The sequence below is a fragment of the Haliaeetus leucocephalus genome, unplaced genomic scaffold (genome assembly GCF_000737465.1).
Source record: "Haliaeetus leucocephalus isolate CR32 unplaced genomic scaffold, Haliaeetus_leucocephalus-4.0 Scaffold626, whole genome shotgun sequence".
Classification (NCBI taxonomy): Eukaryota; Metazoa; Chordata; class Aves; order Accipitriformes; family Accipitridae; genus Haliaeetus; species Haliaeetus leucocephalus.
Genome location: NW_010973062.1, coordinates 3969111 through 3984777, shown reverse-complemented (window position 1 = coordinate 3984777; position 15667 = coordinate 3969111). Strand labels below are relative to the sequence as shown.

The following is a 15667-nucleotide window of genomic DNA, read 5'->3' as shown; positions in this document are numbered from 1 at the left end:
GGGGGGGCGGGGGGGAATCCAACAGGTTTCAGGATAAGGAAGAAAAATCAGGTGACTACATCTCTAGTATCCATGCTGTAATCAGCACTTTTATTCATAGATTGAAAGATTAACGGCACAGTAATTAGAGAACAGAATAAATAGTTGATAACTGTTTGTTATAGAAGGTAATATCAGAAAAGAATCTGTAAGAGGCCTTACAGAAATCAGAGTAGTAACACAGAAGAATGTTAACATACACTGCCTATGTAGTGTATGTTAACCCAGATACAGTTAGGACAAGCTATTGTTCAGAGCAGCACAAACACTTTAGACCTTAAGCATCAAAGAATATAGGCTAAATAATAATTATATAGGAAAATCAGAGCTTTGGAAATAAAGAGTAGCAGAATGATGGTGGCCTGGCATCATTTAAGTTTACATTTCATTCATTCTGACAACCTTTACACGATCCAAGTTTTTCTATAAGATTGTCAGCTTTTTCATTGCCAAGAGTACAGACTAGTCACCCAGTAAAATATCTGTGCTGGGTCAGACCACAGGTTCATTTAACCCAGGTTTCCTAGTCTGGCAGACACCAGAGAGACTGCTGACAGAAGACTTAAGAACTGAGTAACACCACACATGATATGTCTTCCTAATACTCACCCTACCTCCAAGCATTTGAAACTCAAGAGACTGAATGAGAAGCCATTCAGCACTTTTTTTCTTCTGTGTTATGACTCATTATTTCATTCAAGGGACACTATTCATGCCTTAATTTAAATACATATATATTTCTCATTAGTTTACTTAACTGCAGTTCATTTGCTGTCAGATGAGTGTCTCAAATACTACAAGGAGATAAGAGCATCTCCATTTTACAAACCAAGAATGAGGCAAAGATATATTAGGGGATTGTTTTATTTCCTCACTTAAGGCATATCAAATTGGGTATTTCTGAACCTAACATTAGGTGACATGTTCATTAAACAATAAACTCCCAGCAACCTCAATTCCAGTTACAAGTATCCAAAAGCCCCAGACAGAGTCCAAGGTCAACACTGAGAGGCCCAAATAATGGAAAACTTTGGATTACTGACCACTGTGAAATTGTCTGGCCCAGGTCTTAAAAATACTGCTAAACTGTATGGCATTTCTTTTTCCTCCTGCACTGACCAACTTTAGTAACTACTGGTTAGGAATTTTCCAACAAAGCTTTTCCTCCAAATCAGCATGTGTCAAACTGACAACAAGATAAACACAACTTTCCACGCAAAATTCTACAGCAGGTCCTACAAAAACATTTCCAATCAAGCAAGAGAGAGAAGACAGTCTTCCCAGGTCAAAACTGGGCAGTATCTGAAGCAGCTGCTTAAAAAACCCCAAACAACAAACAGTAGCACCAAATAACTCAAATAACTCTACAAATTGTTTCTTTAGATATTCAAGTGCCTTTTACCTCTAAGTGTCTCCTTCGGAAGCAATGGAATATTTTTGTAAATTTTTTTTTTTTTTAAATTAGCTTAAAGAAAATTATTTGTATGGAAAAAAGTCAACATAATTCTCAAATTTTGTCAAAGGTAAAAGGAACCAAAAAAGAGAATGCTGAGAAATTTTATTAATCGATGCTTCCAAACATACTTAAAATTTGACAAGAATATTGTTGTTATCCTAAATTTCACTGTTAACTTGCTACTGTTTTAACTACATATGAATAGTTCTCTCATTTTCCCAATACAGCTCCCCAGAAACTCTACCTGAGCGTTTGAACCCAGCTTTTCAGATTTATGCATGGAGCAATATCTTCATACTTCAACAGGGACTGAACGTCAAATCGTACGATGCCTTCTGAAGCATGCTAAAGAAAGATTATATAACAATTAGGCTTCTGTGCACTTATAACGCCAGAGGTGGACCATCTGATACATCCCTCAAAAACACAACGCAGGCTGTATTTATCTATACTATAAGAAGTAATACTGCACATGTTTGAAAGTGTCACAAGCTTATCTTTATTTTAGAACAGCAGATATACTGGCACTTGCAAAACTTTAGCAATTGGAGCTAAAGTCTAATTTCTATTCCCCCCACCCCCCTTAATTTAAGTACTTGGTACAGAACTGTACAAGTCACACTTTGGGCAGGACTGGGTTTTGTTTGTGCATTTGTGACGATTTCCTCTGAATACATAATTCAATAAATACAAGTATTACTTATCTAGAATCTTAAAACAACTATTTTATGGTGCTGCTTGTTAGGATTATTATTACAGAATAGTTTAACTTTGTGAAAAAAACAATACTACATACATAGGCTAGCGATGGGCAAAATAATCTGAAAACTTTTCTCCTAGCAGCATCCCATGACAAAGCCACCATGACAAAGCCACCAGCATAACAGCACTATCAAAATTTATTTTATGAAAGTTACAGGTGCTCAAGAAGGAAGGGCAGAACTGTTTGTATTTTTATTTTTAACTCTACATTATTCAGTCGATGTAATCCTGCTGTCATGGGGGAAGCTGCTGTGCACACCACCACCACCAGCTCTTTCTTTTTCTGCTTTACTGGTTCAAGATCTGGTACCTTAGCACAACGCACCTGCTCTTTTTTGCCCAGTTTATTCAGCTCTTAGGGCCTGAATACATCCAAATTCACCCATGGGACAGCTATAATGTGCTCTGGCCCTTAGCTGAAAAAAAAAGCGAGGAGCCAGGATAAATTAGCATGGTGTGGCTTCATGTAGGTATTGCCATCTCAGCTCTCAAAAAGAGCCCCCTCCTGAGGGAGGCAAAGTCAAGCCAAGCCAGGCTGCACAGCACAGCAAAGAACACAGGAGCAAGACAAAGTACTGTCAATATTATCATGCTAATGTTTTTAGAAACTTTTTCAATCCTTTAGTATCACGGGGCCTTAGTAATCACTACACTGCCCATCCACTGTGCCTTCAACTGCCCTAAACGATGAATCTCAAGCCAATCAGTACATCTCAATAAAACACTGAACAGAAATTTTAATGATACTTTATTCTGAAAATAGTATTCAGAGTACTGTCTATTAGCAATGGTAGTCTAGATATTCAAGTTCAAGAACTGTGGTCCCAGCAAATTTTATTCATACAAACACTTGCTAGTGGAAGTATAGTTACAATTTCATCCTTTTAGCATGTCCTTTCTATTGGTGTTGGGTTTGGGTTTTTTGTTTGTTGGGGTTTTTCTTCCTGTCTAGTTCCCTCCCCCCCTACTGATTTATAATGAAAAGACAAAAAAAATCATAAATAATGGTAATGGGCATTTCTCTGGGACTGAACTCCTGTTTACCTAGTTTTAAGAGAAAACATGAACATCTCATGTATAAAGGTACTTTTAGTCTTTCTAAATACAGGCAAGAATGAAGAAAAGCTTTTTTTATTCTGAGATACCACAGGACTTCAGAATAATTCTAAATAAACACTCTGGAAAACTTACCATGTTTAGCTGAGGAGTAGCACAAAGTACACCATGGAAAGAAATTGTGTAATTAATGCTAACATCACTAAGGCTTGCCCACCACCGAGCAACACAAAATTCAATGGTTTTTCCAGCCTGAGTAACAAAAGCACAAAGTTAGACTCAAGCTCCCATCTTCCCCTTCTATTCAACCCAGCCTCCCTCATCCCAAGCCAAAAAAAATGCACTACAGCTCAAAAAAGACCCTGTTATGTCCAGTTTACTGCAGTTGTATAGGTTTGTACAGTACCAAATAAGACACTATACTTGGTCCAGAAAACACAAGAAAGCTCCAAAACAGGATGACTGATGACCACATCAAAACTAAGAGCGCCAGGGGTATACCCTCCAGAGAAAGGTACAGCTTTTAAATATTACATCTTCCTTTCCTATCCTTCAAATTAGGCAGACAGGTTAGTTCATAGACGAGTTTATATGTGTGCCCTAGAAAATGTGTATCAGAAAAAGAGATCCCATCCTCCGCCTTTTAAGACAACATGAAGCTTGGGAGGTTTGGGGATTTTTTTGTTGTTGTTTTGTTGGCTTTTTGTTGTTGGTGGTTTTTTTTAACTAACATGCAAAAATTCACAATGTGTCAGTGGGACAAACTTAGCTTAGGGTCCCCCATCTGGCCTTTTCACAGAGTGTAAGGGACTGAATAGCACAGAAATCATAACCACTCTTAGGCTTTAGAGCTATACAAATAAATTGAGCAAGGCAGGGGACCAACTTGAGAACTGGACTCTTTATCATCCACACCCCTGACCTGTTAGCTCACTCGGTGGTTCTGTTTTGGACTTATGAGCTAGCATTATTCAAGCTAAGCCTGCTGTATCTAAACAGTATGAACGTAAGCCAGTCAGTTATCACCTGACTTCAACATCAAGATGTCCCAGATTACCACATTAAGCACTAAAGGCAAAATATGCTGAATTACATCTATCAAACAAATCATAGCCCCTATTTTAAAGGGAAACAAACTGGTTTATATAAAAAAGTACCAACAAATTAAAGAGATTAATATGTATTATAAGGGCATTACCAAATAATTAAGAATCACTAGCAAGCTATTAGACATCTTTTCAAAACTGACAACCAGATGCATTCACTACTGTAACAAACCTATGATTTCTTGGGTTTGGGGTTTTTCTTAGGGAAAAAAAACCAGTCCAGAATGAGTTATGTTATACTGCACTGATACTGCACTTTCTCTCTCTTGCCCCATGCCACCCTAAGGTAACTTACTAAGACAGGAAATGCTTCAGTCACTGATCCTTTTTCTGGTAAGGATGAAAATTTGTAGAACTCATGACTTCTATAGGCTTTTTGTTTCACCAGCTGAACAGCATGAAGCACAAACTTGGCCGTCACATCAGCTGAACATGAACATACTGTCACTTCTAGATTAAAGAAAAGAATTAAGTTTAGTTTCAAAAGACAAGAATTTTAGAAGGAAAGCAGCGATTCAGCAAAAAACCACTAGTTTCACAAGTAATTTAAGAAATTATGCAGTACCCCAAGTGGCTCCATATGTGAATAATGCTTATATATCAGTTATTTACAAAGACTCTTTCAGATTAAGGAAAGCTAGCTAAATTCAGAGATCAGTTAAGAGAAACATGACTCACCTAAATGGTGAAAATTAATCAGATACTACAGATGTATAATTTGTACAGGACAGACTGCTGCTGAACTCCAAATTAAGAGTCTTATCACTAAGTTCAGTCTAAATGAAAGATCCTTGAAAGGATTATTATTTAGTAATCCCGCATAGGAAGACACAGAGAAAAACCTTTTTTTCCTCCTTGCAGAATTATGAGCTACTTGCCTGTTATGAAAATCACATTTTCTTCAGTTAAGACCTCTTTCAACACTACATCCATACACCTTGAAAACTAGGCAAACCTCAGACAGTAATACTTCTCCATAAGCTTGGGGTAATCCTCCCATTATGGGCAATCACTTCAGGCTGTATTTGCTGCTTTCTAGAAGACTGAGAATTGGGATTCTACTATACCAGAAACCATGAGATAACTCAAAACCACTCCTCTAAGAGCTTAAAATCCAATAAACATTTTATGTATTCCTGGGTGAAATCCTTCAGTTCTTGTTCAGGCAGAACTCAAAATGATTTCAAAACAACTTTGTCAAGTCTGACAGATGCGATTTTTTCTATTTAATTAATGTGGTCATTTTCCTTACCAGCCCACGTAGCTCCCTGTGGAACATCAATGAAGTGCCTTCGGATTTGACCAGGTTTAAAATGAACATCTGTATATGTCACATCATAGCTTGATGATTCATCTACTCTGTATGTCAAAAAGAAAACACAAACAGTAATCAAGCTGTGAAGCCTCCTTTTTTTTTTAAAAAAAGTTTTTTCAAATGCAAAAATACTGTCAAATAAAAAGCAAACAATGAGGCTATTTAGTCCTTAGCACCACTTATTTTAATCCATACTAGTACAGAAACTGACAGCACAATGTATGTAAAAGATATAAAACATCAGCTCCACCACATTATGTAGACACCCTCCCCACCTCCCTGAAGTTACTGTGCTTAAATACAAGTGTCAAAGAATCCTAGTTTTCAGTGGATCTGCTTTTCCTGTCCGAGTGACTTTCCACTAAAGTGAGCTAAGGTATGTAAGAAGTAATATTCCTATGAATGAGTTAGAGAAAAGTTACTTTGTCTTCCTCAGGGCAGATTGTCCACTGAATAGGTTTAATAAGACACTTGCCTTCCTTATCAACATCACTGAATTCATATGTTTAAACCAAAATACTAAACCTCTAAATTCACTCCATTAAAGTCATGATGGAAGCTTATCCCAACGTTCACCTGCCAAATAATGTCTCCACCTTTACTCTAGTCCACCAGTTAGAAATGAAAAAAAAAAACCCAACAAAAAAACCCAAACTGCAGTTGACTGACATCTACGAGTATATTGATTGATTCTTTGGTCAACAATCCAGAAGTCCTCTGTATTCTGATGGACCAGGAAGCTGCTGCCACTGTGGCTAAGCCCACCAGAACACACTTGCCTTCTGGCTGCCAGGACCAAAACTACAAAAAAGCCACTGCTGTATAAGTCTGCTCCGAGAATTTCTTCAGATTTCTGCTCCCTTATCAATGTTAGTAGTAAGTTCAATAACTCCCAGAGAAAGAAGGTGGTTAACTAAATGACAAGTAAAGTGGGTACAGAAAACAAAACTAAACTTAAAAAAAGCAGATAAAAACTGGGTTTACTGACCTTGTTGGTATAACAACAGTTATTGGAACTCTGAACAGAGGGCCTGCATTAGGCATTGCTATATCATATCCACACACCTAAGAAAGTAAAATACAGCCACTTAAAATCTTTAGTCAAAATGAAATTATAGAAGACAACATTAAACAAACTAGTTGGAGAGTATTTTGAATCTCTGTAGTTATCACTGCAGGAAAAAAAAAAAAATCTTCATTTGACAAGTGTCACCCTAGAAATAGTAAAACAGCAACATTCACCAAGAAAAAACAAACAAACAAACTAGTTTTCACACTTAGCTAATTTCAGTCTTTCCCCAGAAGTTTTCAAGATTTCAACCCACATTTGATAGTCCCTTTATCAAAAGCTCAACCTAGTTTCAGAATTTGTCCCAAACAGCCTTATTATTTCATTTCAGCTATTTTGGTTGTTGTATTAAAAATATTTTAATCCTTATTTTCCAGGATTATGTTTGAGAAAATACAGTTTGATTTACCACACTTTTCATGGCCAAGCTTTAAATACTATCTCTGAAAATTTGTTCCATCATCACTTTGCTAAAATGTTCTCAGTGGTACCATACAAGACTTGTAACTCTAAGCATCTTAAGGAAGTCACTTCTACAAAGCAAGCTGGTATCATCTTCATTATGATCAACTACAATGCAATGGAAACATTTCAATGTTAATATAAGGTTTGGGATAAGGACGGAGAGGGCTGAAAAATATTTTTTGTTGGTGGGTTTCTTTTGCAGGAAAGGGGATGGTTGGGAGAGAAAACGAGAAATTTAATGGCTTTTGTATTAAAATTTGTCCAAATTTGAACGTAGCTACTCAAAGTAATGCTTCTGCTGTCACAGCCATTACCACGCATTTTTCTCCTTCACCTTCCAAAATGGGATAGGGTAGAGGTGAGGAAACAAGAAAATAGGTTGCATCACTGTACCCAAGCAACGCCTCAAGGTAAAGCAAAATCTTGGGTCCATATAAGACTGCACAGCAACACCACAAAAGCTAGGCCAGTCCTTAAGCCACCACAGAAAGAGAGAAATATTTAAGACCTCATAAAACCACAAATCTCTATCCTCAATAATAATACAGGACTGAGCCAGATAGTCAAAGGTGAAAGTATATCCAGAGGAAAAAACCTTAATGAATGGTTATTTACTTGGTTTATATTTCCTATATGCTTTTATTTCTTAAACACAGATACTCAAAGTCCCACTGGCATGTGCTATACAACACACTGTATAGCATAACTACTTCTGAGCCCTGGATTCCATCTGTATAGTGAAATGGAGTGTGGCAGTATTTTCTGGTCTGTACAGCACACAGCTTTTATTGCCTTAAAAATTACTTCTGTAAAAAGTTGACAGAGACCAAATGAAGAGGAAAGGGCGCACAATCTTCCTTAGAACACCTATACTTCAATACCTCTGTATAATGCAGTCCTTCTCTCAGGCCACGTGGATCCACACGAATATTTATGTGTCGACACTGGTTCATAAGCTCTAAATGACTAGGACACTGGACCCATGGTGCAGTTGAAGTTAAAGCTAAATGAAGCTGGAGAGATATTCTTTCAGTATTTTCTGTCAAGAAACAAATTTAAAAACCAGTTCAATAACAGAAACGTGTGTTCATATTCTACTATAACAGAGTATTTGCCATTAAAATGTACATACACATCAATAAAATGTAATAGGAACCAATCCTTAGGGCCCCTGGATGTCAGATTCTTCACGAAGGACAGTGTTCCATATTATTTCTTTTAACTTGAGAAAAGCAGAATAGCAGCAGTGTACAGTAAAATAAAGGTTGTACCCAATTTCCCCCCCCGAAACAGTCAAACCTGACAAAGTCAAAGGTAGGCTAGTAAGCAATGCTTCAATTACCCACAACATAGTCTGGAAGCAGGTATAAACTTTCTTATATAGATACAAAGTCTTGCCTAATGCAGAGAAATACAATAAAAAGCAATTGCACTGATTCTGAAGGTTATGCCAATTACCAAATTACATTATACAGCAACCTAAGCAAGAAGTCTATTAAAAAATTACTATGCTAGTCTAGTCTGCCTTTGCAACCAGTCAATTTAGCCGATTTTGCAAATTAGCTTCCATGTCAAAAAAGCTATGGGTTAAAGCACAGCTTCCAGAAAAGCATCCAACTCTAGCTGAAATGTTTTAGTGATTAAAAACCAGCTTTCTCTTGCTCTAAAGATTAATGACACTTTGAAAAAAATTTTCCACATTTCCTGGTCCTAATTAACCTTAGCTTAATTTTCAGACATTTAATTACAACTTTAAGTAGAGAAAAGAGCACTCTTATCAATGTAACTCCCTTGTAGGTACATGAGAAGCAATAAGAGCTCAAAGAGAACTTCAACAGAGAGACTGAGCAGATCAGCCTCCCTTAACCTCTTACTACAGTTTCTCAAACTCAGTCTTGAAAACAGCAGACACAGCACAGCAATAACAATTGACAGGTACTAGGGAAACAACATCATGCTACAAGCCAGTCATCCGTTACAAATGTCTAACTATGTTTTCAGATTGTTTGCTTCCTGCAGAAGAGTCTATTGTACAATTATTTTATTTCTCCATGTCATACGGTAAATTTAAAAAGCACCAATTGCAATTTAACCTGTCAAACCACCAAGTTACTCTGAGTCAGTAACCTGTCCTGATTCACACCCTTTCTTGCACTAAATAAACTCAACCCTTTGTCACATGCCAACCTTCTTGGGGATCACTGGTTTTAGGAAAGGAATTAATATCAGTAACAAGCTCTCACATGGACCATTTTTTAATACAATCTAATTCAGTCTCTCAGTAAGTTCCAATTTGTACTTAATCAAGTAAAGCAGGCCAAAACAGTTTATGGAGAAAAGACGTCAAACCTTACTTTGTTTCGGACAAGTTATTTTTACCGTGTTAGTAAGTAACTAAAACCTGTATCAGTTCCTGTATTGTCTTTAGATATATTTATGTTTATTCATTATTAGATACTGAATATAAGTCTAGTTTGTTAAACTAAGGTTTTTCTCAGGTTGTGGAAACTTCGATAAAGTCCAAATGTAGAATTTATAGTCTTTAAATAACTGAGAAACTAATTTCTGGGTAAGTTCTTTCATCTTTAGAACAGTAATAATTTTTGTCAAGAGTTATCTACAACAAAACCCTTAAAGTTCTATAATTTCATGAAACATTAGGGATATTTGATTGTTTTACCGTATTTTTCCCTAGCCCCACAACTTCATTTTATGTTTCTTCAGAACAAAGAGAGATCGCTTTTTTCAGTGAGAGGAAGCATGAAGCAACAGACTCCCCGAAAACGTATAAGTGCTGCAGTAAAAGTCTGAGGTTAGAATGGAAATGGTTTTTAGCTGCATGCCTTCATTTACTATGAAATTTAGAGTTGCACTTACTCCTTTCATGGTACAGATTCCTATCACTCCTCATTAATCACAGCTTTTTTATTTAAAGATTACACTTTATTTCTGCTCCCCCCACCCCGGCATAAAAAAGCTCTTTCCTACCTGTATTCTCAGGAAAGACAGGTTCTATGCCAACCCCATGATCAGAAGGTGCAGCTATCTGGGCAGGATCTCTGAGGTAGATTCCACGGTTGCTGCCAACAGTAACTGTAAAGCCTATGTTACTTGTTAATGATGAATTCTGAATGAGGTAGTCATAGGCTTTATCAACCTGTTTGAAAGAACACATTCTAAATTACCAAATTTCAACTTAATAGTAATTTAGGCATATTATCTTCAGTATGAAGTGTCCAGCAAACACAGCAACAAACAGTGAAGCAACTCACGTGCTACCTGAGACACCCTGACTGCACCTTACATGATACTCAGTACAGAAAATGAGGCAACATTTTCAGTCTGCAACAGCCACACAGAGCACAGAGTCAAGAACATTAAACAAAAACAAACCAAAAAAACTGACAAATGTCCTCTGCTACAAATCCATCAAAACGTGCATACCAGAAGTTCTCACAGATGACTTCAAACACAAAATGGACTTCAAAGGCCCAGACCTACTATGCTAATTTAGGTGCCTTTCTCATACGTGGAGCAACACTAGTTAAGCATTTAAACCTTTTATACAATACCAGAAGTTGAGCAGTTGAAAAGAGACAAGCAGTATGGGATGCCCATGTAAGTTTTATATATTGATACAAAAAGAGAATCAGGTCATGAAATCCAGCCATGGATTTAAGTAAATGAGCTGTCACAGTAAACTCTGATGACAAGTTCAACTTTTCATTTTAAAAAGACACCCTTCTATCTTGTTTTCTATTCTACTGACTCCAAAAATCTTATGTTCTCTTCTACTTCACGGTGAGCTACCTTCACCAGCAGAGATTAGGGCACTCTCCTTTGAGACAAGTGGACATACAACAGCCTCGGTCTCCCAGATCAGAGTTTTAACCACATGTTTTAACACATGCTTTAATCACAGACTACTGAGTCATAAGATATGACTGGTGCATTTCATTTTTCTGGGGCGATGTTTTTTATTTGATATGGCTACCAACTTTTTTCCTTCTGTATTAAACTCAGTGTTACAGATGTGCTTAGCAGACATTACCTACCGGGTTCTAGCATTTCCAGAACATGAGTTTAGGGTTAAGCATTTAATATGTAGCATCTTTAAGCATGAGAGCAAAATCTCAGTACCTCTATTTGGCTAGGAGGGGAGTGACTACAGGCAAAAACCAGCAGCAGCTCTTTAAGAACCTAAGCTTATGCATAGGGAGACTATGCCTTCATCCTACAAAGGATCACATCACAGATTTCCAAGCTACTTAGAAGTGCACAGGATACAATGAACACTCAAGACTTTTCAGTACAGGCCCAGAACAAAGTCATCACACAACTGCAGCTGTGTTGCTTTGTAAACCAGCATGGGTATCTCTGTATTTTCACTGCCCAGAACTTACAGTTCCAGCTTTTGACTGCACAGACCAAGTTCAGCTCTCTCTGACAATAGCATAAGAACATTTTTTAACATTAGCACAGAATTTAGGCATCCAAATCCACGTGGGTGATAAAAATCCACATCCCACTTTTATGTCCACATACCTTTTTGACCAGTCTAAGAATGTGTCTAGTTAGCACATTTATTCTACAATAACTGCATGCTGCAACTGAAAGAACCATCTCAATCCTCCTCCCCTCCCACTACTTTCCCTTCCTCTCCCTCAATCAGATCTGAGAATCACGTAGCATGGGAGCAAACTGAGTGAGCTCATCTAGAAAGCTGTTTGGGTTTTTTTGTGGGTTAGTTTTGCACTGGCAGTTATTTATATTATTTTGGGTTTTTTGCTAGCGAGTACCTGAATAATTCCATGTCCTTGTGCAAATACTTCTATGTTTTCAGCCTTCACTGCAGTATTTTCTAAAGCTCTTCTGACAGAATGAACAGTGTAATGAATATCATTAGCCTTGAGACCTGAAATTAACAATAAGGTTATTATTGGATACAACAAAAAATTTGAAAGTTACAGCATTTTTTTTAAGAGGAAAAAGTACCTAATCTCTTTTAGACTATGCATCTGTATTGAAGATTGTAGCACATTACCTGACAATACTAACGCAATGCCTCCACATGCATTGGGAGAAGACATGGATGTGCCATTCATGAGTTGTGTTCCTCGCAGAGTCCAGTTTGGAACAGAAGCAATAGCACCTCCTGGGGCACTGATACTTACTCCAAGAGCTCCATCAGTGCTAGTGTTAAAACAGAATGGTTGAAAAACAAACATTTTTTTCTGCACGCTTTATCTTGAAGTTATCCGTGCACTTAAAAAAATTATTTTAGAGAACACAAGTATATTACTTCACTAAATCCATTAACCCATTAAACCCAAGAAAAAGCATGCCACTAAATAGCAATTTAAAATCTCACATTAATCATCAGCTATGCCTGTTTTACAGGGAAAGTTTTCTAAACTTTCACTCCTTCAATACTTTTCACCAGGCTTCAGTTTAGTCAGCAGAGTATCTTCTGGGATTTCAATTAGAAAACACACACAAACAAACCTATTAAACATTTCAATACATAAATTAGTATTCTACATAGCCTATTTAACAGTTATTCTTTTTAAAGAAAAATAGTAAAAGGGAGAGGAAGACTAGAAAAGATTCAAACTCCAGATCTCTTATTTTGCATGTTGCCACTTGAACACCAGGTCAAATTCTGAATTACAATACAGAACCTGAGACAAGGAGAGCAGGGGGAGAAGACAAAAAAAGGAACATCAAGACATGGATAGGCCCAGGATCAGCTGGGCCTAAGCCACCTTTCTCTCTTGCTCAAGCATATTTAAGAATGGAGCAAGTACCTATGGCACAGTGAAAGCAGCATCTAGTTTTCAACTCTATGAGCTAGTATATTCCATCTTCCTTGTTCTGGATAGACAAAAATTCCAGCACTTGAATAAGGACAGCACTAATAAGTTTTCTGGGGAGGCAGGGTATTTTAGGGTATTTGTATCCCACACTAACAGCTTCATATGTCTCAAATCTGTCTCAAATCAGAGTACTCTCAGTATAATACCTTAACGTAACGTCTTGACATATTTTATGACAGCCCTATACAAACAACAGGTTCTGTATCATGACACTTCTCGTCAAGCAGTGCATAGCATATCTGCCCAAAAGCCGCTCCCGCTTACTCAGACAGACTGATCCCCTACCCCAAGCCTGCTCTCACAAAGCTTCAGGAACTCTCCAGTCACCTGCGTGCTGCACCCTACACAAGGGGAATCCTCCTTTGGCCAGACTTGGGACTTGCAGCTGACATATGCTCATTCTGACTATTTTACAAAGTGACAAAGCACACGACAATTCTACATAATAAGGTTCTTGGAACAATATACTTGTCTGTAAATATACAAACACCATGACAGCTAACTTTAAAGACGAATGCTACCAGAGAAGCATTTGCTATGTAACCAGCAAATAAACCAAGGACCAACCTCAAGCCACGTTTTTTGTTTTTTCTTCATCCCATACTACTGTAGGCTAAACTACAAAAGACAGTATACAGTAACTCCACAACTCGCAAGAACAATTCCAAAGTCTAAACACAGGCAAGAACTCAGGAAGAGACACTATTCTTTTTTTCTTCTTTTGGCTACTACATTACTATCAAATGCTTCTGAGACATGAAATAAAATTGAAGTTTTCATTGTCCCTAAATTTTCTTTTAGAGATCTTTGAGATAGTTTCCTATAACATGAGGTAGAAAAGCATTTTTTTTCCTGCTTACTCACACCTCTACTGGACTCAAGCAAAACCCTTGAGTTAGTTGTGCCATCACAGAAATGTCACTGAAGTCAGAAGTAACACCACTACGGTTAACAGTATTTCTTTTAATCTTCAACGCTAACAGAACAGTTAACTTCACCACACCAACTTAATGAAATAAATACTATGGAAAAAATCATCTGAAAAAATAAATTTCAGAAAAAGAACAAATTTCCAAACAACTTTTCAACAACTTTTATCATCTCTAAATAGGTTTGCACTCATTAAATATGCTTTCCTGAAACACACAGGTTGTGCCGAAGCAGTTCAGCAGTCTTCCCCCTCCGCCAGGAGTTCTAGAGCCTGACATACAAAGGCCTTCCAAGAACAGCAGGCTACCTACACTCTTCCCATGGGAAAGAGATACTGTTGTTCTGGTATTAATGAACAATTTTTAGATTTTTTAATTACATAATCTGAACCCCAAAATAATAAATCTGTTCTTTCAGTATAGCCTACCTAGGCCCTCTGGATGACCAAGTATATTGATTTGCTGGCAGTTTTTCTCTTAAAGAGTATTCAGCAACCATCATGTCAGGTGATACATAGGCACCAACACCTGCAAAAACATTCAAGCATTTTAGATGGACAATGAATTTCTATTAAAAGCAAAAATAAATTATTTCTGTGTTTTAAATTCTTCACTATGAAAAACTTTTGCTTGACATTTAAAAATGGAAACACAGATTTCCCATCTCATTAAATCCAGGTATCTTTACATAGTAAGTGTTAAGCAGCATGCTATGCAGTAACAATGCAGATGGTCATACTGTAAAATATTAAAATATTATGTCACCCTCAAAAGTTTAATTTTTATTCAAACTCAATAGAATGTATTCACCTTCTATGTTTCTTTCACAACAGATCACTTTTACATGTCTCCACTCTCTCCCACACCCCTTTGGCTGTGTTTACACTGTTACATACACCAACCATACCTCAAAGCAATCTATGTGAATTGGTTCATGTTCACATGGCTCACAGCTACATCACCTGGAGCAGACGGCCACATCCACACAGCTCAAACACAGTGATGAGACAGTCATTACTTTCCTGTATATCAGTTCAAAGTGACCAGAGCATCTAAATGACTACATCAAAGCCTGCTAAAGTTGTATTTTTAGAACATGATGTCAAGGATGCACATTGCATCCATGCTGTGTACCTATTTTGAAGTGTACTCTCCATTTTCTTTATGGCACAAGCACCATCAGGATGGTAGAAAACTACCATACCAAGCTGACAAACAAATCTGGCAAGGTCCGTGTCCATACTGTCTGTGTGGACCAAGCCAACCTGTTGATTGTATTTTGCTTTACCCTCAAAAACCAAAAAAACCCTATCCAGTTCACTCCAGATGGAGTACAAGGAGCAAGCTACTCAGCATGCAGGGTGAATGATCACCCAGTCTCTACAGTGATACAGCAAGTAAGGTGAATTGACAGCATAGATACACTGTAAGAGCAAAGCCAATAGAGACCTGAAAAGAGCTTGTCAATTCCAGTTCCAATCCCCAGTCTCAGGAGTGGTGTAATTGTAGATTAACTTTTAGAAAGCAATCAGTGTTAATTCTACTAGCTGTCCTGAAATAGTGTGTCTCCAACTTTCAAGTCTACATTACAAGT

General features: G+C 37.4%; 1 protein-coding gene across 4 annotated transcripts in view; it reads right to left on the bottom strand.

The window, feature by feature from the left end:
• TPP2 (tripeptidyl peptidase II) overlaps positions 1-15667 on the bottom strand; it is a 56754-nt gene that overhangs the window by 26309 nt on the left and 14778 nt on the right. For all 4 annotated transcript variants that reach the window (XM_010578303.1, XM_010578306.1, XM_010578304.1 and 1 more), the window contains exons 10-19: positions 14502-14601; positions 12313-12461; positions 12068-12183; positions 10257-10425; positions 8150-8307; positions 6723-6799; positions 5672-5778; positions 4715-4869; positions 3449-3565; positions 1740-1840 (exon numbers count right to left, since the gene is read on the bottom strand). In XM_010578303.1, coding sequence (XP_010576605.1) covers positions 1740-1840; positions 3449-3565; positions 4715-4869; positions 5672-5778; positions 6723-6799; positions 8150-8307; positions 10257-10425; positions 12068-12183; positions 12313-12461; positions 14502-14601 — 1249 coding nt within the window. The remainder of the gene's footprint in view (positions 1-1739; positions 1841-3448; positions 3566-4714; positions 4870-5671; positions 5779-6722; positions 6800-8149; positions 8308-10256; positions 10426-12067; positions 12184-12312; positions 12462-14501; positions 14602-15667) is intronic.